Source organism: Gorilla gorilla, chromosome 18 (assembly GCF_029281585.2).
Source record: "Gorilla gorilla gorilla isolate KB3781 chromosome 18, NHGRI_mGorGor1-v2.1_pri, whole genome shotgun sequence".
In the NCBI taxonomy this organism is placed as follows: Eukaryota; Metazoa; Chordata; class Mammalia; order Primates; family Hominidae; genus Gorilla; species Gorilla gorilla.
Window position 1 is genome coordinate 79768932 of NC_073242.2, and position 25328 is coordinate 79794259.

Below are 25328 nucleotides of genomic sequence, written 5' to 3' on the forward strand. Positions count from 1 at the left end.
TAATGTTACCTCAAGCCTTTTTAAATGTTTTAAGCCGGAGACCAAGCATGGATATGGGAGTTAGGGGTCTTGATTTAATTCTTGGTTGCTTCAAACTCTGTGGAACCTTGAGGTGTTTCTTGCCTTCTCTGGGTCTCAATTTTCACATCTATATGGTGGGGAGCTTGGATTGGGTAATGTCTGAGGCTAGAACCATGGCCAACTCGGGTTCTGCTGGGGCTGACTTGCCCTGGCCTTCCCTGACCACCCTGCATCTGGCTTCTGGAGAAGTCCCGCACTGACCTTGTTCTCCTCCCCAGGTTGTGAAATGTGCTCGCAGGAGGCTTTTCAGGCACAGAGGAGCCAGCTGGTCGAGCTGCTGGTCTCAGGGTCCCTGGAAGGCTTCGAGAGTGTCCTGGACTGGCTGCTGTCCTGGGAGGTCCTCTCCTGGGAGGACTACGAGGGCTTCCACCTCCTGGGCCAGCCTCTCTCCCACTTGGCCAGGCGCCTTCTGGACACCGTCTGGAATAAGGGTACTTGGGCCTGTCAGAAGCTCATCGCGGCTGCCCAAGAAGCCCAGGCCGACAGCCAGTCCCCCAAGCTGCATGGCTGCTGGGACCCCCACTCGCTCCACCCAGCCCGAGACCTGCAGAGTCACCGGCCAGCCATTGTCAGGAGGCTCCACAGCCATGTGGAGAACATGCTGGACCTGGCATGGGAGCGGGGTTTCGTCAGCCAGTATGAATGTGATGAAATCAGGTTGCCGATCTTCACACCGTCCCAGAGGGTGAGGCACTCCTGGCGTGCATCACAGAGTTCCCAGGAAAGGGGTGCTTAGTCACCAAGACTGATTTGTCCTCATGAAGTCAGCCTGTGGGGTAACTTGGTCCGTGGGATTTCCCCTAAAAAGGTAGCCAGGCAGGTAAAATTTGCTCTTGACTCTTGGCAGGAAACATACAACTCTTTCTTTCTTCTTTTCTTTTCTTTGTCTCACTCTGTTACCCTGGCTAGAATGCAGTGGCACAATCATAGCTCACTGTAGCCTTGAATTCCTGCGCTCAAGTGATCTTCTGGCCTCTGAGTAGCTGGGACTACGGGTGCTGTACCACCATGAACAGCTAATTTTTTTTTTTTCTTTTAGAGATGGGGTGTTGCTATGTTGCCCAGGCTGGTCTCCAGCTCCTGGCTTTAAGCAATCCTCCTGCCTTGGCCTCCCAAACTGTTGGGATTGCAGGCATGAGCCACTTTGCCTGGCCAACAGAACACTTCTGCTGAGAGGAAGTTTGTGGTGGCCAGGAGCTCAGATTCTGGACCCAGAATGGTGCAGGCTCAAGGTCAACCCTGTGTGATCTCGGGCTTCCCTATGGAGCGTCTCCAGCCTCAATCTCTCTTGTTTCAGTTTCCTCATCTATAAAACAATGGTAATAGTCAAATGGTGCCTATCCTATAAGGCTCTTGGGAGGATTCAGTGAGTTAATTTGAGTAATGCTTAGGATAGTGTCTATTACCACTGGCTGCTATTTATTGTTTCTGTTATGAGTGATATTCTGTACTTGTACACTTTTATTTCTGTCTGTTTTAAATTAACAGCACAGCAGATCATAACACTGCAGTATATTGAATTTATTTTATAATTAACATAGCATATTATAAACTAATATAGCTTAAATGTTTATGTAGGATTTCTGACATGAAATTGCATTAGATCATAGATGTTCAGAGTTGGTATATAACTGCCCCTGAGAATGTAATAACTCAGCAGAGACCAGAAGGTCAGAGAAATGACCACTGAGTATTTTTGAAACTCTTTTGTTTTCTTCCAAATAGTGATTCTTAGGGCTCCTGAGAGGCAGATGGAACAATCACTAACATTCCACTTTATAAATCGGGAAGTCGAGACCAAGGAAAGTAGTTTGAATAAGCTCACAGTAGTTAATGAGGGGGCCAGTGCTGGACCAATTGGCCAGCACTGGTCATTGACTTATTCATCCATCATTCATTTATTCAGCCAGAATCTATTAGGTGCTTCATACATATTTGCTTAAAGTTTGTTGTGTTCATAGAGCTTTGCACACAGTAGGTACTCCATAAATATTTGTTGATGAAATAAGTGAGTAACTGAATGAATGATTGAATTAGAATGACACTGCAGTGTTAAAATGGGCTGGGTTGGGGAACATTTTAGTTTTTATTTTTGTCTGTTTTCCAAAAATGTATGTGTTGTTCACATGAGTCTGGATAACCCTAGACTGAGATTGATGAAATAAATGAATTTGTCTTCAAGGCTGCACTAAAGCTGGCTCACATGGCTAGGTATTTACAGAGCAGACGTGGTGCAGTCCTCTCTGATTAGGTGCACATACAGAAGACATATTCGTTATTGGACTGACCTTAGTTTCTCTTATAATTTGTTAGGGGAATTGAATCAGCCCATCTGAGAAGTTACAAGATTGTGTCTTGTCATCTTTAAAAGTTCAGCAATGTGATCTGGTACAGATGGTCTGAGGGGTTTGGAGAAGGTAGCCTAGATCCCTAGGGCCCAGAGAAGACAGGATGTGAACAGAGGAAGTACATGGATTGGTGAAGAAAAGAAATGGGGTAACTCATGGGTCAAAGAAGAAATCATTATGGAAATCAGAAAATATTCAGAACCAAACAATAATGAGAATATTATTTATCAAAATCTATCGGATGCAGCTAAAGCAGGACATAGGGGGAAATTTACAACCTTAGGTGCCTAGATTAGGAAAGAAGGAAGGCATTTGTTTATTTATTTATTTATTTATTTGAGATGGGGGTCTCACTGTGTCACCCAGGCTGCTGGAGTGCAGTAGCACGATCATAAATCACTGAAGTCTCGAACTTCTGGGCTGAAGTGATCCTCCCGCCTCAGCCTTCCAAGTAGGTGGGACACAGGCTAGCACCACCATACCAGGCTAATTTTTTTTTTGTAGAGACAGGGTCTTGCTATGTTGAGGTCTCAAACTCCTGGGCTCAAGTAATCCTCCTCCCTCGGCTTCCCAAAGTGCTGGGATTACAGGCATGAGCCACTGCGCCCATCTAAGGCTGAATTTTAATGAGCTAAGAATTCATCTTAAGAAAGGGCTAAATAGACAGCAAAAGCAAACATTGAAGGTTGGGACTGAGCTGAGTGGGTAGCAGGAATGGGAGACAACAGATCTGAGGAGAGCAGGAGATTTTGAAAGGATTGCACTGCCTGAGGTTTAAGCCTTTAGAATCTAGCTCTCTCTGAGCTCCCTTTGAGCTCTGACATTCTGTGACTGTGATTTGGTGGCCTTCCCTTAGTGGCCTTACTGATTTCATTTGGATGGTGCTTGTGGTATATCCAACCAACATGTCTTCCCAAATGGCCTTTTAATTTCCTATAAAGAAGTAGTTGTCATTGATTGCAGGTTAGGGACAGAAAATGCTGTGGAATGAAACAAAATGCAAGTTAAAGAACTAAATTCCAAAAATACCCATTGCTACTATTGACTGAGTGAATTCCTACTGTGTGCCAGGCACTGTACCCAGTCCATTCCCTGTATTGTTTTATTTAAGCCTCACAAGGGTGTAGTGTGACTACACTGTTTCTTAACAATGAAGAAACTGCCCAAATCGCCCATCTGGGAAGCGGCCCAGCTAGAATTTGAATCCAGGCCTGTTTTCCTCCAGAGCTTGTGCTATTCTCTGTCTGTCATAAAATGTGGGGGCTTTGTGTGGTAAACTTGCTCAGTTGGGCATAGCAGTTGTTAGGAAACCTGAGGCTGGTAACACCAGCTGTAATACCAGCTGTCCGTCTGACTCATGCAACTGTTAAAGTTGATAGGGCTGAGGTGTCAGACTGAGCTCTGAATTGCCTGATTCCTATAACAATATTAACTTAAACATTTTTTAAATTGGGAAATGCACCATGCATACAGAAGAGTGTGTATATTTCATATGTATAGTGTAAACTGTTCCCATCACCCAGGTTAAAAAACAGGATGTTGCCAGTACCTGGGGCCTTCTTTAACTGCAACTACTAGAGGTAAACACTGGCTTGACTTTTGTGTAAATCATCTCTTTGCCTTTCTTTAATGTTTTAGCATCTTTTAAAATAAATCCCCAAACAATGTATTGTTCTATTTTGAAAAACTGAGTAGCAAGCCAAAAATAGCTGTGTAAAGAAAGGTCACTTAAATTAGGCTGGGTGCGGTGGCTCAAGCCTTTAATCCCAGTACTTTGGGAGGCTGAGGCAGGTGGATCACAAGGTCAGGAGATCGAGACCATCCTGGCCAACATGGAGAAACCCCGTCTCTACTAAAAATACAAAAAATTAGCCAAGCATAGTGGCATGTGCCTGTAGTCCCAGCTACTCGGGAGGCTGAGGCAGGAGAATCGCTTGAACCCGGGAGGCAGAGGTTGCAGTGAGCCAAGATCGCACCACTTGAACCCGGGAGGCAGAGGTTGCAGTGAGCCAAGATCACACCACTGCACTCTAGCCTGGGTCACAGAGCAAGACTCTGTCTCAAAAAAAAAAAAAAAGAAAGGTCACTATTGCCTTTTCTTAGATGAAGGTTCCCAAGGCAGGGAAAGCTAAGTGGAGTCTCAGGGACTTGGTCTGGCTTTTCCTTCCCTGGGAATTTTAAGGACCTCTTCTGGGAAGTCAGTAGGCAATTCCATGAATGAGTCTGGGGAAATATTGGGCTCATTGCAACTGGAGGGTCTGGTAGGGCTGATGTGAATTAGGTGCTGTGTCCGGAGGAAAATGGCCAGAGGAAGTGGGCTGCTTTGTACAGTCAGTGGTAAAGTTGCCAAAGGCTATTATAGCTCACAGGAATGGGCCAAGGCTAAACACTCCTGTGGAGTGAAATGAATGTCCTCAGCTGACTGAGGCAGTGGGAGTTGAGAAGAAACGATATTAGTTCATGGTGAAGACAAGTCAAATATAGATAAAGGTTAGGGTCAGGCTTGCCTGGACATCTAGGAGATAACTGCCCTCAACTTGTTTGAATCTTGAGTCACTGCTCCATTCTGTTTGAACTGGTGGCCATCTACTTATAGTATACAGCCGTCAACCTGAGATTTCCCTACATGGTCTTCCTGCCTTGGTCTCCTGCATCCTGAATCCTATGGCCTCTTCTTCCCTGGTTTACTACGTTTTGCTAGACCATATCCTCCAGTCAATTCCTTAGAATGAATGTATGAAAGTTAAAATTTCTGAGGTCTCACATGTCTAAAAGTTCCCTCATACTGGATTGATAGTTTGGCTGGGTATAAAATTCTGGGCTGGCCATCATTTTCCTTCAGAATTTTGATTGCATTATTCCATTATCCTCTCTTTTCAATATTGCTTCTAAGAATTCCAAAACCTTTTTTTTTTTTCTTCTTTTTGAGACAGTGTCTCACTCTGTCACCCAGGCTGGAATGCAGTAGTGTGATCTCGGCTCACTGCAACCTCCACCTCCTGGGTTTAAGCGATTCTTCTTCCTCAGCCTCCTGAGCAGCTGGGATTACAGGCACCCACCACCACACTTGGGGTTTTGCTATGTTGGCCAGGCTGGTCTTGAACTTCTGACTTTAGGTGATCTGCCTACTTCGGCCTCCCAAAGTGCTGGGATTAAAGGCGAGAGCCACCACACCCAGCCTCCAAAACCATTTTAAAACTCTTTCTGGAAGCTTTCAAAATTTTCTTTTAGTCCCCAGAGTTTTAAAATTTCAATTATGTGCCTTGGTGTTCTTCCATTGTGTTGGTCACCCAAGAGGTACTTTCAATCTGGAAACTTCCTTCTTTATGTTTTGGGAAATGTTCTTGATTAGTTTACAGGTGATTTCTTCCTCTCCATTTTATTTCTTCTCTTTTTATGAAACTACTATTAATTCAATGTTAGAATTCCTTGACTGATCATTTAATTTTCTTCTATTTTCCATCTCTGTGACTTTTTGCTCTACTTTTCTATGATAGTCACAGCTCTATCTTTAAACTCTTGAATTTTTCATTTTTGATGTCATGATTTTAATTTGCAAGAGGTAGGTTTGACTGTTTCTTTTTTGTAGTATCTTACTCTTGTTTTATGGATGCAACATCTTCTTTGACTTAAGGATCATAAGATAGGTGGGTTCTTTGTTTGTTTGACTGTTTTTCACCCTATGTAAACTTTTTCTACAAGTTTCTTTCCCCTTCCCCCCTTTTTGGCTTCTATCTCCCACATTAGATGCTTTCTCTGGGCTCATGATACTCTTTGGTTTTCTTTCTCAAGATTGACAGGTAGGACTTTAAAACTTGTTGAGCATGTGGGTGAAACTTGTCTACCATGAATTTCACTGTAGATATTTTGGAGATTGACAGTGTTTATATCTTTAGATCTTGCCTCCTGGGTTGATCAAGTTATCTGAGTAGACCACAGACCTTTTGCCTGGGGATAAACAAGAAATCTGTTTCAGAAACCACTTTGATTCAGTCTTCCTTGTTTTAGTCATTTCCCTCAGTTCCGGAGGTCCCTCATGCTGATCATTCCAGAGCCCTTTACAGATCCTAGGGTACACACTGCATGGTTTTCAACTTTCTTGTTCTGGGGTTAAGATTTGGCTTTCAGGAGTCTCCTCAGTCCGTTACTATTCATTCAATCAGCAAGTCCTTGAGCACCTGATTTGTGCCAGACATTCTTCTAGGTGTTAGGGATACCTCAGTGAACAAAACAGACAAAAATCTTTGTCTTGGAAATACACACACTCCAGTCAGGGGAGAGGGACAATAAGCCAAAGGAAGGAGATTACAGAGCGTGCTGGAAGGTGATAAGTGCTGTAGAAAGTAAGTAAAGTGGATTTGGGAGTTGAGAGTTTGGGAAGGGGATAAATGATGGCAATTTTAAATAGAGTAGTCAGAGTTCTCACTTAGAAGGTGAAATTCAAGTAAAGACTTGAAGGAGGACAGGGAATTAGCCACATGGATGGCTAGGGGAAGGCTTCCAAGCTGAGAGGACAGCCAGAGCCAAGGCCCAGAGGCAGGAGCATACCTGGTAGTTTTAGGAAACAGGAGGCCAGGATGCTGAGTGGAGTAACAGGGGGCATGAAAGGAGAAACTGGGGTCCACGTGGTTCTAGACAGGTATTTTTGTCTGTTTTGGGCCCTGAAGGTTACTGTTGGACTTGGACTCTTACTCTGAGGAAATAGGGACGCTATTGGGACGTTCGTACAGGAGCGATGTGACCTGAGTTTTGTTTGTAAAGGATTAGACTCTGGCTGTGGCATTAAGGCTAGGCTGTGGGGGCAGGAACAGAAGCAGGGGAACCAGTTTTGCAGCCTGTGCAGCTTTCCAGATAAGCAGGGATTGTGGCTTGGAGGAGGATGGTATAGAGGAGGTGACAAGAAATGGCTCTATGTCTGGTATGTAGATGTTGGCCACAGATGGCATTTGAGCACTAGAGACCTGGCTGGTCCACATGGAGTTTCCATAAGCACATAATACACATCAGATTTCAAAGACTTAATATGAAAGAAAGAATGAAACATACCTTGCTATTTCTTTTTTTTTTTTTTGAGACCCAGTCTTGCTCTGTCACCCAGGCTGGAGTGCAGTGGTGTGATCTCAGCTCACTGCAACCTCCGCCTCCCAGGTTCAAGTGATTCTCCTGCCTCAGCCTCCTGAGTACCTGGGACTACAGGCACATGCCACCACGCCTGGCTAATTTTTTGTATTTTTAGTAGTGATGGGGTTTCACCATGTTGTCCAGGCTGGTCTGGAACTCCGGACCTCAGGGGATCCACCCGCCTTGGCCTCCCAAAGTGCTGGGATTACAGGCATGAGCCACCATGCTCAGCCATATCTTGCTATTTTCTACATGGATTACATGTTGAAATGGTAATGTTTTGGCTATTGTGGATTAAATAGAATATATGATTAAAGTTGATTTCATCTATTTCTTTTAACTCTAAAAAATGTGTCTGTTAGAGGATTTGAAATTCCACATGCGGCTTGCATTTGTGCCCTGCATTTCATTTCTGTTGAACAGTGCCCTTTGGGACATGCTTTGAAGGTGGAGTCAACAGGATTTGGCAGATTACAGACGAGAGGCTTCAAGGGTGACTCCAAGACTTCGGGGCAGAGCACCTGGAAGAAAGGGGTTAATATTAGCCAAGATGAGGAAGGCTGTCAGTTTGGCAGGTGCGTGGGCAGGTTAGGAGTTTAGTTTTGAATATGTTGGAGGTGTTTATGAAACTTTTAAGTGGAGATGGAAAATAGGCAGTTGGATATGCAAGTCCAGGGTTCAGGGAGACAGTTCAGGCTGGAGATGAAGATGTGGGAGTCTGAGGAGAGATTGTATTCAAATATTCAATCCATGAGACTTGATGAAATCACTTCTCTTCCAAATGATTTACAGCCTGCAGAATCATTTTCCCTATCTGTATAGGTTTATGTCTTCATTTTGTTTCATTTATTTTTCAGTTATTCACTGTTTTAGTGAGTTTTGAGTAGGAGCCAGATTGGATGCATGCGTTCAATTCACCATCCAACACTGTATTAATTACTTGAAACTCATGTGGTTGTTCGGTTGTTTTTCTGACCTTTTATTGGATAGAAGAGAGATGCTTATGAAGTTGCAGTAATCAGTAAGTCTTCCCACATTGCTCCATCAGCCTTCCTGGAAGAATAATGTCTTCTGCCTTTCCTGTAGGCAAGAAGGCTGCTTGATCTTGCCACGGTGAAAGCGAATGGATTGGCTGCCTTCCTTCTACAACATGTTCAGGAATTACCAGTCCCATTGGCCCTGCCTTTGGAAGGTAGGTATATGTTCTCAGTTAATCAGAAAGGGAAGGGCAGTCAGTGCAGATCCATGGTTAAGAGCAGAACACACCTCGGTTAACATCCCATATGCTGGCAGTATAGCCTCCCTATGACTCAATTTCCTTGTTTTAAGGCTAGCACCACCCCGTCTCATTGGGATTTTAGGAGCATTAAAAGGACAAAAGCGTGTAATGTTAGCTATTAGCTTTCATTATCTCCCACACAATATACTGACAATTGGGCTACCATATATTGAGGGCTAACTAAAGGTGTTACTTACCATCCAAACTCTCATTATCTGTACCGAAAAGATATGGACACATGTTTTGAGTTAGGGCTGGTATCTCTTGATCTCTGAAATTTAGCAGCTCACAATTGGAAACTCAAGAACCAAGTGGATCTAGAGACTCTGGTATCCTTCAGTGCCCAGGGTCACCACCCAAACTCAGGAACAGGAGGGGCTTGGACCGCACCACTTGAACATACCAGGCATCCTGCCAGGTGCTTTATGGACAATGTCTACCCTTTGCAACAACCCTGAGAAGTAGGTGGTGTTTTTTTCCACCTTATAGATGTGGAAACTGGGCAGGGAGGTTAAGTGACGAGGGAGGGGATGATGGGTCTGATTGTAAATTGTCCCCACCTACACTTTCTCTTTTCTTGGGAGAAGAAATGTCAGTTGTAAAGAGAGAGTGCAAGCCTGGCACTCTTTAGGGCTTGTTCCTACACCACTGTAGGGAAAGCTCATTGGCAATGAAGCCCCCTAAGCTGTGTGTGGTGCTGGCAGATGGGTCTGTCACCCTGGGCTGTGCCCTCTGGGCAGCAAGCAAGCCTGTGGGAGGGGTGGCTGGAAGTCTGTGCCTGGCACTCGCGAGTGCACCGTCTCATTGAAGAACAGGATCTAAACATCAGTGCACCACAGCAGGGTGCGCAGCACGGAGTGCAGGCCCTGGTTTGGCCCTTGGTTGAGGTTTGCTGTTGACATCATCAAGCACAGCTAGTCACTGTAAGACCAGGCCAGGGTGCAAGATTCCCCACACTTCTAAAGGTGACAATTGGTGTGTTTATTTCTCTATAAAATGACATTTTTTTTTTTTCTGGAGAATTTTAGTATCATTGGTGATGACTGGAAAACCTGCATCGGAAATCAGGTCGGAAGAGGAAGATATATATCTGATATGTATTGGAGAGGAAGATATCTATCTTATGGTCTAAGTTCAGGGATCCTGGTATATTCAGAGGGCAGAAAGCTCAGCAATAATCATCAACTCTGGGAACAACAGAGGTGACATAAACACAGGGCGTCCCCTTTGTGTGACTGCAGATAGTCATCAGTGAGCTCAGAGCTCTATGAAAATTACTTGCGGAGCCAAGATGGCCGAATAGGAACAGCTCCGGTCTACAGCTCCCAGCATGAGCGATGCAGAAGACGGGTGATTTCTGCATTTCCATCTGAGGTACCGGGTTCATCTCACTAGGAAGTGCCAGACAGTGGGTGCAGGTCAGTGGGTGCGTGCACCGTGCACGAGCTGAAGCAGGGTGAGGCATTGCCTCACTCGGGAAGCGCAAGGGGTCAGGGAGTTCCCTTTCCTAGTCAAAGAAAGGGGTGATGGATGGCACCTGGAAAATCGGGTCACTCCCACACGAATACTGCGCTTTTCTGACGGGCTTAAAAAATGGCGCACCACGAGATTATATCCCGCACCTGGCTCGGAGGGTCCTACGCCCACGGAGTCTCGCTGATTGCTAGCACAGCAGTCTGAGATCAAACTGCAAGGCGGCAGCGAGGCTGGGGGAGGGGCGCCCGCCATTGCCCAGGCTTGATTAGGTAAACAAAGCAGCAGGGAAGCTCGAACTGGGTGGAGCCCACCACAGCTCAAGGAGGCCTGCCTGCCTCTGTAGGCTCCACCTCTGGGGGCAGAGCACAGACAAACAAAAAGACAGCAGTAACCTCTGCAGACTTAAATGTCGCTGTCTGACAGCTTTGAAGAGAGCAGTGGTTCTCCCAGTACGCAGCTGGAGATCTGAGAACGGGCAGACTGCCTCCTCAAGTGGGTCCCTGACCCCTGACCCCCGAGCAGCCTAACTGGGAGGCACCCCCCAGCAAGGGCACACTGACACCTCACACGGCAGGGTACTCCAACAGACCTGCAGCTGAGGGTCCTGTCTGTTAGAAGGAAAACTAACAAACAGAAAGGACATCCACACCAAAAACCCATCTGTACATCACCATCATCAAAGACCAAAAGTAGATAAAACCACAAAGATGGGGAAAAAACAGAACAGAAAAACTGGAAACTCCAAAAAGCAGAGCACCTCTCCTCCTCCAAAGGAACGCAGTTCCTCACCAGCAATGGAACAAAGCTGGACGGAGAACGACTTTGATGAGCTGAGAGAAGAAGGCTTCAGACGATCAAATTACTCTGAGCTACGGGAGAACATTCAAACCAAAGGCAAAGAAGTTGAAAACTTTGAAAAAAATTTAGAAGAATGTATAACTAGAATAACCAATACAGAGAAGTGCTTAAAGAAGCTGATGGAGCTGAAAACCAAGGCTGGAGAACTACGTGAAGAATGCAGAAGCCTCAGGAGCTGATGTGATCAACTGGAAGAAAGGGTATCAGCAATGGAAGATGAAATGAATGAAATGAAGCGAGAAGGGAAGTTTAGAGAAAAAAGAATAAACAGAAATGAGCAAAGCCTCCAAGAAATATGGGACTATGTGAAAAGACCAAATCTATGTCTGATTGGTGTACCTGAAAGTGACGGGGAGAATGGAACCAAGTTGGAAAACACTCTGCAGGATATTATCCAGGAGAACTTCCCCAATCTAGCAAGGCAGGCCAACGTCCAGATTCAGGAAATACAGAGAACACCACAAAGATACTCCTCGAGAAGAGCAACTCCAAGACACATAATTGTCAGATTCACCAAAGTTGAAATGAAGGAAAAAATGTTAAGGGCAGCCAGAGAGAAAGGTCGGGTTACCCTCAAAGGGAAGCTCATCAGACTAACAGCAGATCTCTCGGCAGAAACCCTACAAGCCAGAAGAGAGTGGGGGCCAATATTCACCATTCTTAAAGAAAAGAATTTTCAACCCAGAATTTCATATCCAGCCAAACTAAGCTTCATAAGTGAAGGAGAAATAAAATCCTTTACAGACAAGCAAATGCTGAGAGATTTTGTCACCACCAGGCCTGCCCTAAAAGAGCTCCTGAAGGAAGCGCTAAACATGGAAAGGAACAACCAGTACCAGCCGCTGCAAAATCATGCCAAAATGCAAAGACCATCGAGACTAGGAAGAAACTGCATCAACTAACGAGCAAAATAACCAGCTAACATCATCATGACAGGATCAAATTCACACATAACAATATTAACTTTAAATGTAAATGGAATAAATCCTCCAATTAAAAGACACAGACTGGCAAATTGGATAAAGAGTCAAGACCCATCATCAGTGTGCTGTATTCAGGAAACCCATCTCACGTGCAGAGACACACATAGGCTCAAAATGAAAGGATGGAGGAAGATCTACCAAGCAAATGGAAAACAGAAAAAGGCAGGGGTTGCAATCCTAGTCTCTGATAAAACAGACTTTAAACCAACAAAGATCAAAAGAGACAAAGAAGGCCATTACATAATGGTAAAGGGATCAATTCAACAAGAAGAGCTAACTATCCTAAATATATATGCACCCAATACAGGAGCACCCAGATTCATAAAGCAAGTCCTGAGTTACCTACAGAGAGACTTAGACTCCCACACATTAATAATGGGAGACTTTAACACCCCACTGTCAACATTACCCCACTGTCAACATTAGACAGATCAACGAGACAGAAAGTCAACAAGGATACCCAGGAATTGAACTCAGCTCTGCACCAAGCGGACCTAATAGACATCTACAGAACTCTCCACCCCAAATCAACAGAATATACATTTTTTTCAGCACCACACCACACCTATTCCAAAATTGACCACATACTTGGAAGTAAAGCTCTCCTCAGCAAATGTAAAAGAACAGAAATTATAACAAACTATCTCTCAGACCACAGTGCAATCAAACTAGAACTCAGGATTAAGAAGCTCACTCAAAACCGCTCAACTACATGGAAACTGAACAACCTGCTCCTGAATGACTACTGGGTACATAATGAAATGAAGGCAGAAATAAAGATGTTCTTTGAAACCAACGAGAACAAAGACACAACATACCAGAATCTCTGGGACGCATTCAAAGCAGTGTGTAGAGGGAAATTTATAGCACTAAATGCCCACAAGAGAAAGCAGGAAAGATCCAAAATTGACACCCTAACATCACAATTAAAAGAACTAGAAAAGCAAGAGCAAACACATTCAAAAGCTAGCAGAAGGCAAGAAATAACTAAAATCAGAGCAGAACTGAAGGAAATAGAGACACAAAAAACCCTTCAAAAAATTAATGAATCCAGGAGCTGGTTTTTTGAAAGGATCAACAAAATAGATAGACTGCTAGCAAGACTAATAAAGAAAAAAAGAGAGAAGAATCAAATAGATGCAATAAAAAATGATAAAGGGGATATCACCACCGATCCCACAGAATACAAACTACCATCACAGAATACTACAAACACCTCTATGCAAATAAACTAGAAAATCTAGAAGAAATGGATAAATTCCTCGACACATACACTCTCCCAAGACTAAACCAGGAAGAAGTTGAATCTCTGAATAGACCAATAACAGGATCTGAAATTGTGGCAATAATCAATAGCTTACCAACCAAAAAGAGTCCAGGACCAGATGGATTCACAGCCGAATTCTACCATAGGTACAAGGAGGAACTGGTACCATTCCTTCTGAAACTATTCCATTCAATAGAAAAAGAGGGAATCCTCCCTAACTCATTTTATGAGGCCAGCATCATTCTGCTACCAAAGCCTGGCAGAGACACAACCAAAAAAGAGAATTTTAGACCAATATCCTCGATGAACATTGATGCAAAAATCCTCAATAAAATACTGGCAAACCGAATCCAGCAGCACATCAAAAAGCTTATCCACCATGATCAAGTGGGCTTCATCCCTGGGATGCAAGGCTGGTTCAATATACGCAAATCAATAAATGTAATCCAGCATATAAACAGAGCCAAAGACAAAAACCACATGATTATCTCAATAGATGCAGAAAAGGCCTTTGACAAAATTCAACAACCCTTCATGCTAAAAACTCTCAATAAATTAGGTATTGATGGGACGTATTTCAAAATAATAAGAGCTATCTGTGACAAACCCACAGCCGATATCATACTGAATGGGCAAAAACTGGAAGCATTCCCTTTGAAAACTGGCACAAGACAGGGATGCCCTCTCTCACCACTCCTATTCAACATAGTGTTGGAAGTTCTGGCCAGGGCAATTAGGCAGGAGAAGGAAATAAAGGGTATTCAATTAGGAAAAGAGGAAGTCAAATTGTCCCTCTTTGCAGACGACATGATTGTATATCTAGAAAACCCCATTGTCTCAGCCCAAAATCTCCTTAAGCTGATAAGCAACTTCAGCAAAGTCTCAGGATACAAAATCAATGTACAGAAATCACAAGCATTCTTATACACCAACAACAGACAAACAGAGAGCCAAATCATGAGTGAACTCCCATTCACAATTGCTTCAAAGAGAATAAAATACCTAGGAATCCAACTTACAAGGGATGTGAAGGACCTCTTCAAGGAGAACTACAAACCACTGCTGAATGAAATAAAAGAGGATACAAACAAATGGAAGAACATTCCATGCTCATGGGTAGGAAGAATCAATATCATGAAAATGGCCATACTGCCCAAGGTAATTTACAGATTCAATGCCATCCCCATCAAGCTACCAATGCCTTTCTTCACAGAATTGGAAAAAACTACTTTAAAGTTCATGTGGTACCAAAAAAGAGCCTGCGTCGCCAAGTCAATCCTAAGCCAAAAGAACAAAGCTGGAGGCATCACACTACCTGACTTCAAACTATACTACAAGGCTACAGTAACCAAAACAGCATGGTACTGGTACCAAAACAGAGATATAGATCAATGGAACAGAACAGAGCCCTCAGAAATAACGTCGCATATCTACAACTATGTGATCTTTGACAAACCTGAGAAAAACAAGCAATGGGGAAAGGATTCCCTATTTAATAAATGGTGCTGGGAAAACTGGCTAGCCATATGTAGAAAGCTGAAACTGGATCCCTTCCTTACACCTTATACAAAAATTAATTCAAGATGGATTAAAGACTTAAACGTTAGACCTAAAACCATAAAAACCCTAGAAGAAAACCTAGGCAATACCATTCAGGACATAGGCATGGGCAAGGACTTCATGTCTAAAACACCAAAAGCAATGGCAACAAAAGACAAAATTGACAAATGGGATGTAATTAAACTAAAGAGCTTCTGTACAGCAAAAGAAACTACCATCAGAGTGAACAGGCAACCTACAAAATTGGGAAAAATTTTTGCAACCTACTCATCTGACAAAGGGCTAATATCCAGAATGTACAATTAACTCAAACAGATTTACAAGGAAAAAACAAACAACCCTATCAAAAAGTGGGCGAAGGACGTGAACAGACACTTCTCAAAAGAAAACATTTATGCAGCCAAAAAACACATGAAAAAATGCTCATCATCACTGGCCATCAGAGAAATACAAATCAAAACCACAATGAGATACCATCTCACACCAGTTAGAATGGTGATCATTAAAAAATCAGGAAACAACAGGTGCTGGAGAGGATGTGGAGAAATAGGAACACTTTTACACTGTTGGTGGGACTGTAAACTAGTTCAACCATTGTGGAAGTCAGTGTGGTGATTCCTCAGGGATCTAGAACTAGAAACACTATTTGACCCAGCCATCCTATTACTGGGTATATACCCAAAGGACTATAAATCATGCTGCTATAAAGACACATGCACACGTATGTTTATTGCGGCACTATTCACAATAGCAAAGACTTGGAACCAACCCAAATGTCCAACAATGATAGACTGGATTAAGAAAATGTGGCACATATACACCATGGAATACTATGCAGCCATAAAAGTGATGAGTTCATGTCCTTTGTAGGGACATGGATGAAACTGGAAATCATCATTCTCAGTAAACTATCGCAAGAACAAAAAACCAAACACCGCATATTCTCACTCATAGGTGGGAATTGAACAGTGAGATCACATGGACACAGGAAGGGGAACATCACGCTCTGGGGACTGTTGTGGGGTGGGGGGAGGGGGGAGGGATAGCACTGGGAGATATACCTAATGCTAGATGACAAGTTAGTGGGTGCAGCTCACCAGCGTGGCACATGTATACATATGTAACTAACCTGCACAATGTGCACATGTACCCTAAAACTTTAATAATAAAAGAAAAAGAAAAAAGAAAATTACTTGCTAGTTTTTGGGTTGAAAATAGTGGGCCAGTGTTTGGTTGGGGGCAGTGAGGCTGTGATGGCGGGGGACCATGCCAAGCTCCTACCAGCCTGGGATGCTAAACCAGCACTTCCCCATTTCCTGAAAGGGGAACTAAACTCTGACACAGGAAATGGTTTGTTTGCATTACTTTCAGGATGAGAAAGGAAGAGGACTGGCCTTCCAAACACACCCCGTGCATGAAAACTCTCCCTGCATGGGGTGCATGGGGAGGATGGGGAAGTGGAGGCAGGATCACAGACTCTTGTTCGAGTGCTCAGCTGGGGCACCCCGGTGACCCCGAGGCCTTCCCTTGCTAGGTCCACCCAGATCAATCAGGATCATCTCCCCATCTCGAAGTTTAACTTTATCACATCTCAGAGTTCCTTTTGCCATGTAAGGTAACATATTCACAGGTTCTGAGAATCCGGACGTGGACATCTTTGAGGGTCTATTTTTGTGCCTGCTATATCCATGAATAATAATGATAATAAGCACCATTTTTTGAGAGTTTGCCATGTCAGATATTCTTTTAAACTGTATTTTATCTCGCTGCCTCCTGAAACAATCCTTCCAGGTGTATATTGTCCCCGTTTTTACGGATGAGAGAACTGAGGCCCAGAAAGGCTAAGTGGCTTGCCCAAGTGTATGGTGGACCCAGGTTTTCAAACTCAGGTGTGTCTGACTTCAGAGACTGGGCTCCTGAGCCCTTAAGCCCTTTGTTCCCCTTTAGAAAAAGTCAACTGAGGCTGAGTGGTGAAGGGATTTATCCAAAGCCACCCGGCCACTATGGCAGGACAGATATCAGAATACAGGTCTTCCGATCCCAGCCCAGAGCCCCTTCCCGTCATCTAGAACTCCTCCTGGTGTCAGTAATGATAATGGCAGTCACTGATGTCTTTTGAGCACTTACTTAGTGTTGGGCACTGCGCTAACCACTTGACATAGGTCATCTTAGTTGATCCGTGTAAAACTCTGTGAGGTAGTGACCAACATTTCTCCCACCTTACAGAGGTGGAAACTGAGGGTTAGGAAGTTTCCTTGACTGTCCTCAAAGTGCACAGCTTGTGAATGGAGGAGCCAGGATGGGCGCCCGCTGGCTCTCCTATCCCTTCAGTTATGTCAGCGTCCCCCACAGAAGCCCATTGTCTGGTTAGGTCCCGTCTTCACCATGGTGACACCTTCATCTGCCTCTTCTTCTGCCTTCCAGCTGCCACATGCAAGAAGTACATGGCCAAGCTGAGGACCACAGTGTCTGCTCAGTCTCGCTTCCTCAGTACCTATGATGGAGCAGAGACACTCTGCCTGGAGGACATATACACAGAGAATGTCCTGGAGGTCTGGGCAGACGTGGGCATGGCTGGACCCCCGCAGAAGAGCCCAGCCACCCTGGGCCTGGAGGAGCTCTTCAGCACCCCCGGCCACCTCAATGATGATGCGGACACTGTGCTGGTGGTGGGTGAGGCGGGCAGTGGCAAGAGCACACTCCTGCAGCGGCTGCACTTGCTGTGGGCTGCAGGGCGAGACTTCCAGGAATTTCTCTTTGTCTTCCCATTCAGCTGCCGGCAGCTGCAGTGCATGGCCAAACCACTCTCTGTGCGGACTCTACTCTTTGAGCACTGCTGTTGGCCTGATGTTGGTCAAGAAGACATCTTCCAGTTACTCCTTGACCACCCTGACCGTGTCCTGTTAACCTTTGATGGCTTTGACGAGTTCAAGTTCAGGTTCACGGATCGTGAACGCCACTGCTCCCCGACCGACCCCACCTCTGTCCAGACCCTGCTCTTCAACCTTCTGCAGGGCAACCTGCTGAAGAATGCCCGCAAGGTGGTGACCAGCCGTCCGGCCGCTGTGTCGGCGTTCCTCAGGAAGTACATCCGCACCGAGTTCAACCTCAAGGGCTTCTCTGAACAGGGCATCGAGCTGTACCTGAGGAAGCGCCATCGTGAGCCCGGGGTGGCGGACCGCCTCATCCGCCTGCTCCAAGCGACCTCAGCCCTGCATGGTTTGTGCCACCTTCCTGTCTTCTCATGGATGGTGTCCAAATGCCACCAGGAACTGTTGCTGCAGGAGGGGGGATCCCCAAAGACCACTACAGATATGTACCTGCTGATTCTGCAGCATTTTCTGCTGCATGCCACCCCCCCAGACTCAGCTTCCCAGGGTCTGGGACCCAGTCTTCTTCGGGGCCGCCTCCCCACCCTCCTGCACCTGGGCAGACTGGCTCTGTGGGGCCTGGGCATGTGCTGCTACGTGTTCTCAGCCCAGCAGCTCCAGGCAGCACAGGTCAGCCCTGATGACATTTCTCTTGGCTTCCTGGTGCATGCCAAAGGTGTCGTGCCAGGGAGTACGGCGCCCCTGGAATTCCTTCACATCACTTTCCAGTGCTTCTTTGCCGCGTTCTACCTGGCACTCAGTGCTGATGTGCCACCAGCTTTGCTCAGACACCTCTTCAATTGTGGCAGGCCAGGCAACTCACCAATGGCCAGGCTCCTGCCTACGATGTGCATCCAGGGCTCGGAGGGAAAGGACAGCAGCGTGGCAGCTTTGTTGCAGAAGGCCGAGCCGCACAACCTTCAGATCACAGCAGCCTTCCTGGCAGGGCTGTTGTCCCGGGAGCACTGGGGCCTGCTGGCTGAGTGCCAGACATCTGAGAAGGCCCTGCTCCGGCGCCAGGCCTGTGCCCGCTGGTGTCTGGCCCGCAGCCTCCGCAAGCACTTCCACTCCATCCCGCCAGCTGCACCGGGTGAGGCCAAGAGCGTGCATGCCATGCCCGGGTTCATCTGGCTCATCCGGAGCCTGTACGAGATGCAGGAGGAGCGGCTGGCTCGGAAGGCTGCACGTGGCCTGAATGTCGGGCACCTCAAGTTGACATTTTGCAGTGTGGGCCCCGCTGAGTGTGCTGCCCTGGCCTTTGTGCTGCAGCACCTCCGGCAGCCCGTGGCCCTGCAGCTGGACTACAACTCTGTGGGTGACATTGGCGTGGAGCAGCTGCTGCCTTGCCTTGGTGTCTGCAAGGCTCTGTAGTGAGTGTTACTGGGCATTGCTGTTCAGGTATGGGGGAGCACCATCAAGGCTAAGTGTGGGAGCACCGAGTTGGGATCTAGAAGTCTGGGCCCAGCTTCGCCCCTGCCACCCTTCTTTGCAACACTGTCCAGATCCCTTCCCTTCTGGGCCTTAATTTCAATATGTGATGATGACAGCCATACTTTATTGACTGGCCTATGTGCTGGGTCTGGTGCTATGCTTTCCGGAATGACCTCATCTAATCTCTACAACCACCCTGCGGGGTAGGCAGGAATGTTATTATCTCCATTATCCTTGACTTGAGGCTCAGAGAAGTGAAGTAACTTGTCCAGGAAATGGCAGAGCTGGGGTTCACAAATCGCATCATTCTGATTACAGGTTTCCTGCCCCCCACCAGTCTATGGATACACTTCAGAGGCTCCCTGAAAACCTTGAGGTCACTTGCAGAAAGTTTTGTGTAGTATGTGTCCGTATCAGGAACAACACCAAATCAGAAGTGACTTGTGCCCCATCAGAGACTTTAACACCCCAACCAGATGGGAATTTCAGGACCCAAGAAATAGAAAGTGGCTGCAGGGTTACAACTACTCTTGGATTCCTGAGGTAGCACGGTGTCCAAACAGGATTTCAGCACTACCTGTATTGCTTAGAGCCCCAGCCAAAGATGTGAGGTTTTGCCCTTTGGAGAATCTGTGCCCCTGAACTCGGGGGCCTCTTTCCACATCTTGGGGGCAGGCAAGGGCAGAGGGTGTGCCTAGGCCTGCGGATCAGCATGCGACAGATTCCCCAACATCCTTCCAGCTTGAAAGGGGAATGCCCTGCTTCTATTTAGAACCTATAGGAAAGCAGAAGTTCTAGATTGAAGTTAAAATTGATTCCCAGCCTCCAGGGGCTTTGGGCTACACCTGGATGACCTTAATTGACCCTAAGCATGGGACAAACCTCTTCTTGAGAGTATTAGGATGGTATACATCTTCTCTGGGGGCAAAGCAACAAGATTTATTTTTCACCATGGACCAAACACATGGATACCCACTAGAAACTGTGTAGTGAATTTTGTTAACCCTGACATAGGGACCATGGTCATTAGGTTAAAGCATAATAACAACATAATACATAACATATATAGCGAATATATATATATGTATTATATGCAATGAATGTAAATATGATTATACCCATCATGGTCTTGGAGGAAACAGATGATACACTTAAAATGGGTGTTTTGAGGAGAGTTTGAAAAACAGATTGTTTACAAGCCATGGGCAGGAGTTAGGAAGAGTGAGAGGGTTGGTGCAGGGGCCTGGGGTTAGTAACAGCTGGGGGAGGGTAGACTTGAAGGGGGAAGGGGAGGGAGACTAATTAGCTGGGGGGAAGGTATGGAGATGGCTGCCTGAGCCTCTGCAAAGTGGAAGAATACTGCTTGGCCCTAACTCCTCACCGCAACTCTTGCTCCTGGCCAGCGCCTTCCACCAGCTGGACCCATCAGGGAGGCCGAGTGGGCTGTCTGCTGGAGTAGTCCCCAGGCATCAACCTCCCAGGAGCCAGAGACGGGTAGAGAAGGGGGAGAGTGGATCTGGCCAGGCAAATGGAAAACAGCCAGCACCAAACTCTATTTCCCTAGGAGGGAGGATCATGATACTTCGAGTGGGAATTTGGAAACCTGTCTGTTGGAGCAATTTCCCTGATAGAAATAAGAATGTGCATTTTCCTGGGTAGTAGACTCAGTTTTTACCCCAAGAGGCCAGGCATCACTGGCCTGTGTGATCCTCATAGGCCAGTCCGTCTCTGAAATTCTTGAATGGATCATCCATCCTTGATTAGGGATGTCCCCGTGATTACCAGGGTGTGCAGAAGGGTTCTGGGAAACCTGTGGGTCTGTCTCTATGTTCAGAGAAAGGTGAGGGTGGCCTGGTTCTAGCTCATAGTGCTCAGACTGTGGTGTGTAAAGGCAGTCGTGGCAATGCAGATTCCTGGGCCTGCCTCTAGTGATTCCCATTCAGTAGGTTTGGGGTGGGGCCCAGGAAATCTATATTTTTCACAGACACCCCTGGTGATTCTGATACAAGTGGTCTCGCCCTGGGAGAACTACTGGTCTGCAGCAACCAGCTTGGTTTTCCATTAGCAACTACTGTCCTTGAGCGAGTTTTACTGCTCTTCACCTTACACACACTAAAACTGCCAAGGCTGTAGGGAAGGGGAAGCAACCATGAGGTTGCTGTGAGTGCATTGTGTGTGTGTGTGTGTGTGTGTGTGTGTGTGTATGAGAGAGAGAGAGAGAGAGATTGAGAAAGAGAGGAAGGGAGGAAGGGGGAGGGCACAGGCTCCTCTCCTACAGTGCCAACCTGCCTCTCTCCCACTTGAAGTGTTTCCATGCCAACTGAAATCCTCAGCCTCTAGGAAACCCTATATACACAGTGCCCCTATATAGGTTTCTTTAGACTCTGGCTCTCTCAGACTCTAGAGTGATGGCTTTAAAAGTTTTTTGAATGTGACCCACAATGATTGAGAAAGAGAGAGAGAGAGCACGCACCACCATGTAAACATGGAACCTAAGCTTCACAAAATGACTTCGCTTTATGAACTCTGAGGCACTCTGCTCTCTTCTGTTCTGTTCTATTTCCATTTTAGAAATGCTGCTCAGGACCTTCAAAATGATTTGCATGACCTGCAACCTGCAGTCTGAAAAATCACTGCACTACAGAAGTGGCCATAAGAGGCCCTGAGGGAGAAGCTGCACAATGTCATGGTTAAGAGTGGGGTTTGGATCCAAGCCGCCTAGGCTCAAAGCCTTTATGTGCCGTACAACCTTGGCAAAGTCACTTCGCTTGTCTGTGCCTCAGTTTCTTTCTCACAAATGCACATAATAATGGTTCCCATTTCACTGGCTTGTTGTGAGGATGAAATAGTGTTATTATTGGGAAGTGCTAAGGATAGTGATCAGTGCTAGCAATCATGATTCTAGGTGACTTTTACTGTGTACCAGGTGCTCACAAGGCTTTATGTGCACAGCCTGGTGAGGCTGATAATACTATTGTTCCCTCTTTTTTTTTTTTTGAGACAGAGTCTCGTTCTGTCGCCCAGGCTGCGGGTACAGTGGCGCAATCTCGGCTCATTGCAAGCTCTGCCTCCCGGGTTCACGCCATTCTCCTGCCTCAGCCTCCCAAGTAGCTGGGACTACAGGCGCCTGCCACCATGCCCGGCTAATTTTTTTGTATTTTTGGTAGCGACAGGGTTTCACTGTGTTAGCCAGGATGGTCTCGATCTCCTGACCTCATGATCCGCCCGCCTTGGCCTCCCAAAGTGCTGAGATTACAGGCGTGAGCCACCGCGCCCGGTCTGTTCCCTCTTTTATAGATGAAGAGACCAGCAAATAACTAGTAAGTGGCTGATCAGGATCACAATATCCAGCTGAGGCACTCCAGAGCCTGAGCTGTTAACCATTCAGTCAGGGCCTCCCAAGGTTGCCTAAAGATAAAGAATCATGTGCACAGTTGTTAAAATATACAGATTCCTGGGCCCCACCCCGCAGATACTTGATTGCCAGCTCCAGGGTATGGGCCTGAGAATCTGTCTTTTAGGGAAGCTTTCAGATGATGTTGTGATCAGGTGAGTTTTGGGAATGGTGCCCCAAGAGGAGTGGCAGACAGGGCTTGCTCGGCAGGGACTAGCCTGTTGGAGTGGTGTCATTGGGGTTAAGGACTGGGCAGCAGGGCCTCACTAACCACAGCCTATATGCCTGTTTCTGAAGTTTTGGCCACTCTCATCCAGCTGGTCTACTGTCTGCTGGCCTAGATGATGGTAAATTGTACCCAGGGGTAGCCTGTCTAGTTCAGGCTGCACCTTTCACATATATCAGCTCCTTTCCACCATCATCCCCTTTGTGAGGCTGCTGTGATTATCATGTTCCTTTTGCAGAGATGGAAACATTGCCTCAAATTAGCTCTGTCATTTCCTAAGGATTCCAGGGTTCTTTAGTAGGGGGTCTGGATCCTACGTCCTGGGCCGTCCCCATCATAGTGCACCACGTCACCTCCCTGGCCAGGGACGGTGGGGTCTCCACTTCTTTGGGGTGCTCCATCTATGCAGGGTTTCCTGGAAGCACAGATGCTGGCACTTCAGGGATGAATGAAAGTCTTTTTGGGGGATTTGTAGATTTTTTTCTTGTCTTACTAGCTCCATTTTCAAATGTATTTATTTTGTCTCTTTAGTTTGCGCGATAACAATATCTCAGACCGAGGCATCTGCAAGCTCATTGAATGTGCTCTTCACTGCGAGCAATTGCAGAAGTTAGCGTAAGTCAGCCTGGGCTGTGGACAATGGGCTCCAAGTGCCCTGGTCTCACCCCAGGTCGTGCAGCCTGTGAAGCTGTGAGTGATGGGCTGGGGCAGGGGCTGTTTGCATGATGGGGGGTGCAGGTGATTCCTGCCCAGAGGGGAAGGGCAACCCTGGGATTTGGTGCTCACCGTCCAATGTGCTTTGCTTCTGTGTCTCCTCTCTTCTGGAACTGAACAGTCTATTCAACAACAAATTGACTGACGGCTGTGCACACTCCATGGCTAAGCTCCTTGCATGCAGGCAGAACTTCTTGGCATTGAGGTGAGCCCAGGTTTTCCTTATTCCCTGGAAACTATTTTTTGCCCTATACCTGAGTCAGTCTGATCTGGTCTTGGCCTGACACTGCCCACACTGGCTCCTGACCTCCTGATTGAATGCAGGGACAGTGTCTCATTTTAAGCAGGGGTTCTCTAATGCTGTGATCTCCCCAGTAAACTCTGGACTAGCCCTGCTGAGGACTTCCTGTCTTTTGACCTTTAGCCCGTAGGGCAAGAAAGCTTTTCTAGGCCCCTTTCCTTTTCTGTGTCTAAGAGTGTCACAGCTTTCTGGGGTTACTGAGTTCCACGACGCATGTTGAGCTCGTTCTGGTGGGGGAGGCATACACAGTTACTTGCCACCCCAGCTGTGGCAGCGAGTTGCTGCAACACTCCCAGGAGGTCCTTTCACCACTCAGAGCATGCAAGGTTTGCAGTCCATCTGGTTCTGCATTTCTGCTACTCCAGTGTCTCCCAGTTTCAACAGGAGTCTCTCTCTCTCCTACCTGATGCCTTTAAATTGCCCCTCTAGCTGGCCGCTGGGTTGGCCTGGCTTCTCTCTCCTTCTCTCTCTCTCAGATATTCTTGCCTCCTGTGATTTGTGAGGCAGTAAAAAAAGACAAAGTAAAGAATTGCTTCCATCTATTCTTTTACCTCTTGGGCTGGGTTTGTGGATGGGAGCCGCCATTTTAAAATGGCGGGCCACATAGCTCAGTCTCGGCGAGGGCTACTGAGATCAGAACCACAGGTGCCAATTTGTACAAAGGACTCAGTCCTGCTACCACTGCCTGCTCCTTCAGACTCACAAGCCTGGAATAGGCTGTGGCCAGACCTGGCTGGCCCATCCCTGAGAAGGGTGCTAGTTTCGGAAATGGAGGCTGAGTCTGTGGCCAACACAGTAGTCCTCTGGTATGTGCAGGAGAGACGTTCTAAGACCCCAGTGGATGCCTGAAACCATGGAGAGTACCAAGCCCTACACATGCCATGCTTTTCCCAATACCTACACACCTGCAATAAAGTGTAGTTTATAAATTAGGCAACGTAAGAGAGTAATAGCAACTCATAATAAAATAGAACAATTATAACAATCAATATACTATAATAAACACTATGTGAATGTGGACTCTCTCCGTCTTCCTCAAAATATCTTCTTGTACTGTACTCACCCTTCTTCTTGGGAAAATGTGTGGTGGTAAAATGCCTGTGTGATGGGAGGAAGTGAGGTGGATGACCATGCAGCACTGTGCTCTAGCGCTGGGCTGCTGTTGACCTGACCACACTTCAGGAGGAGAATCATCTGCTCCCAGAGATCCCGAATCTTTGAGCAACAATGAGGTCGGCAGCTGGATGTCAGGAGCAGAGACGATCTTGATGATTACCAAATGGGAGCGTATAGAGCGTGGATGCGCTGGATGGGGGGCTGATTCACGTCCTGGGTGGGATGGAGCTGGATGGCACGTGATCAGAATAGCATGCAATTTAAAATGTATGAATTGTTTATCTCTAGAATTTTCCATTTAAT

At 46.4% G+C, this 25328-nt stretch overlaps 1 protein-coding gene across 2 annotated transcripts in view; it reads left to right on the forward strand.

Annotated features, from left to right (window-relative positions):
* The window catches only part of NOD2 (nucleotide binding oligomerization domain containing 2), a 45472-nt gene that overhangs the window by 5599 nt on the left and 14545 nt on the right, over positions 1 to 25328 (forward strand). For both annotated transcript variants that reach the window (XM_019011413.4, XM_004057636.5), the window contains exons 2-6: positions 300 to 766; positions 8637 to 8742; positions 17398 to 19213; positions 23426 to 23509; positions 23730 to 23813. In XM_019011413.4, the coding sequence (XP_018866958.3) occupies positions 308 to 766; positions 8637 to 8742; positions 17398 to 19213; positions 23426 to 23509; positions 23730 to 23813 (2549 nt within the window). In that variant the 5' untranslated portion in view covers positions 300 to 307. The remainder of the gene's footprint in view (positions 1 to 299; positions 767 to 8636; positions 8743 to 17397; positions 19214 to 23425; positions 23510 to 23729; positions 23814 to 25328) is intronic.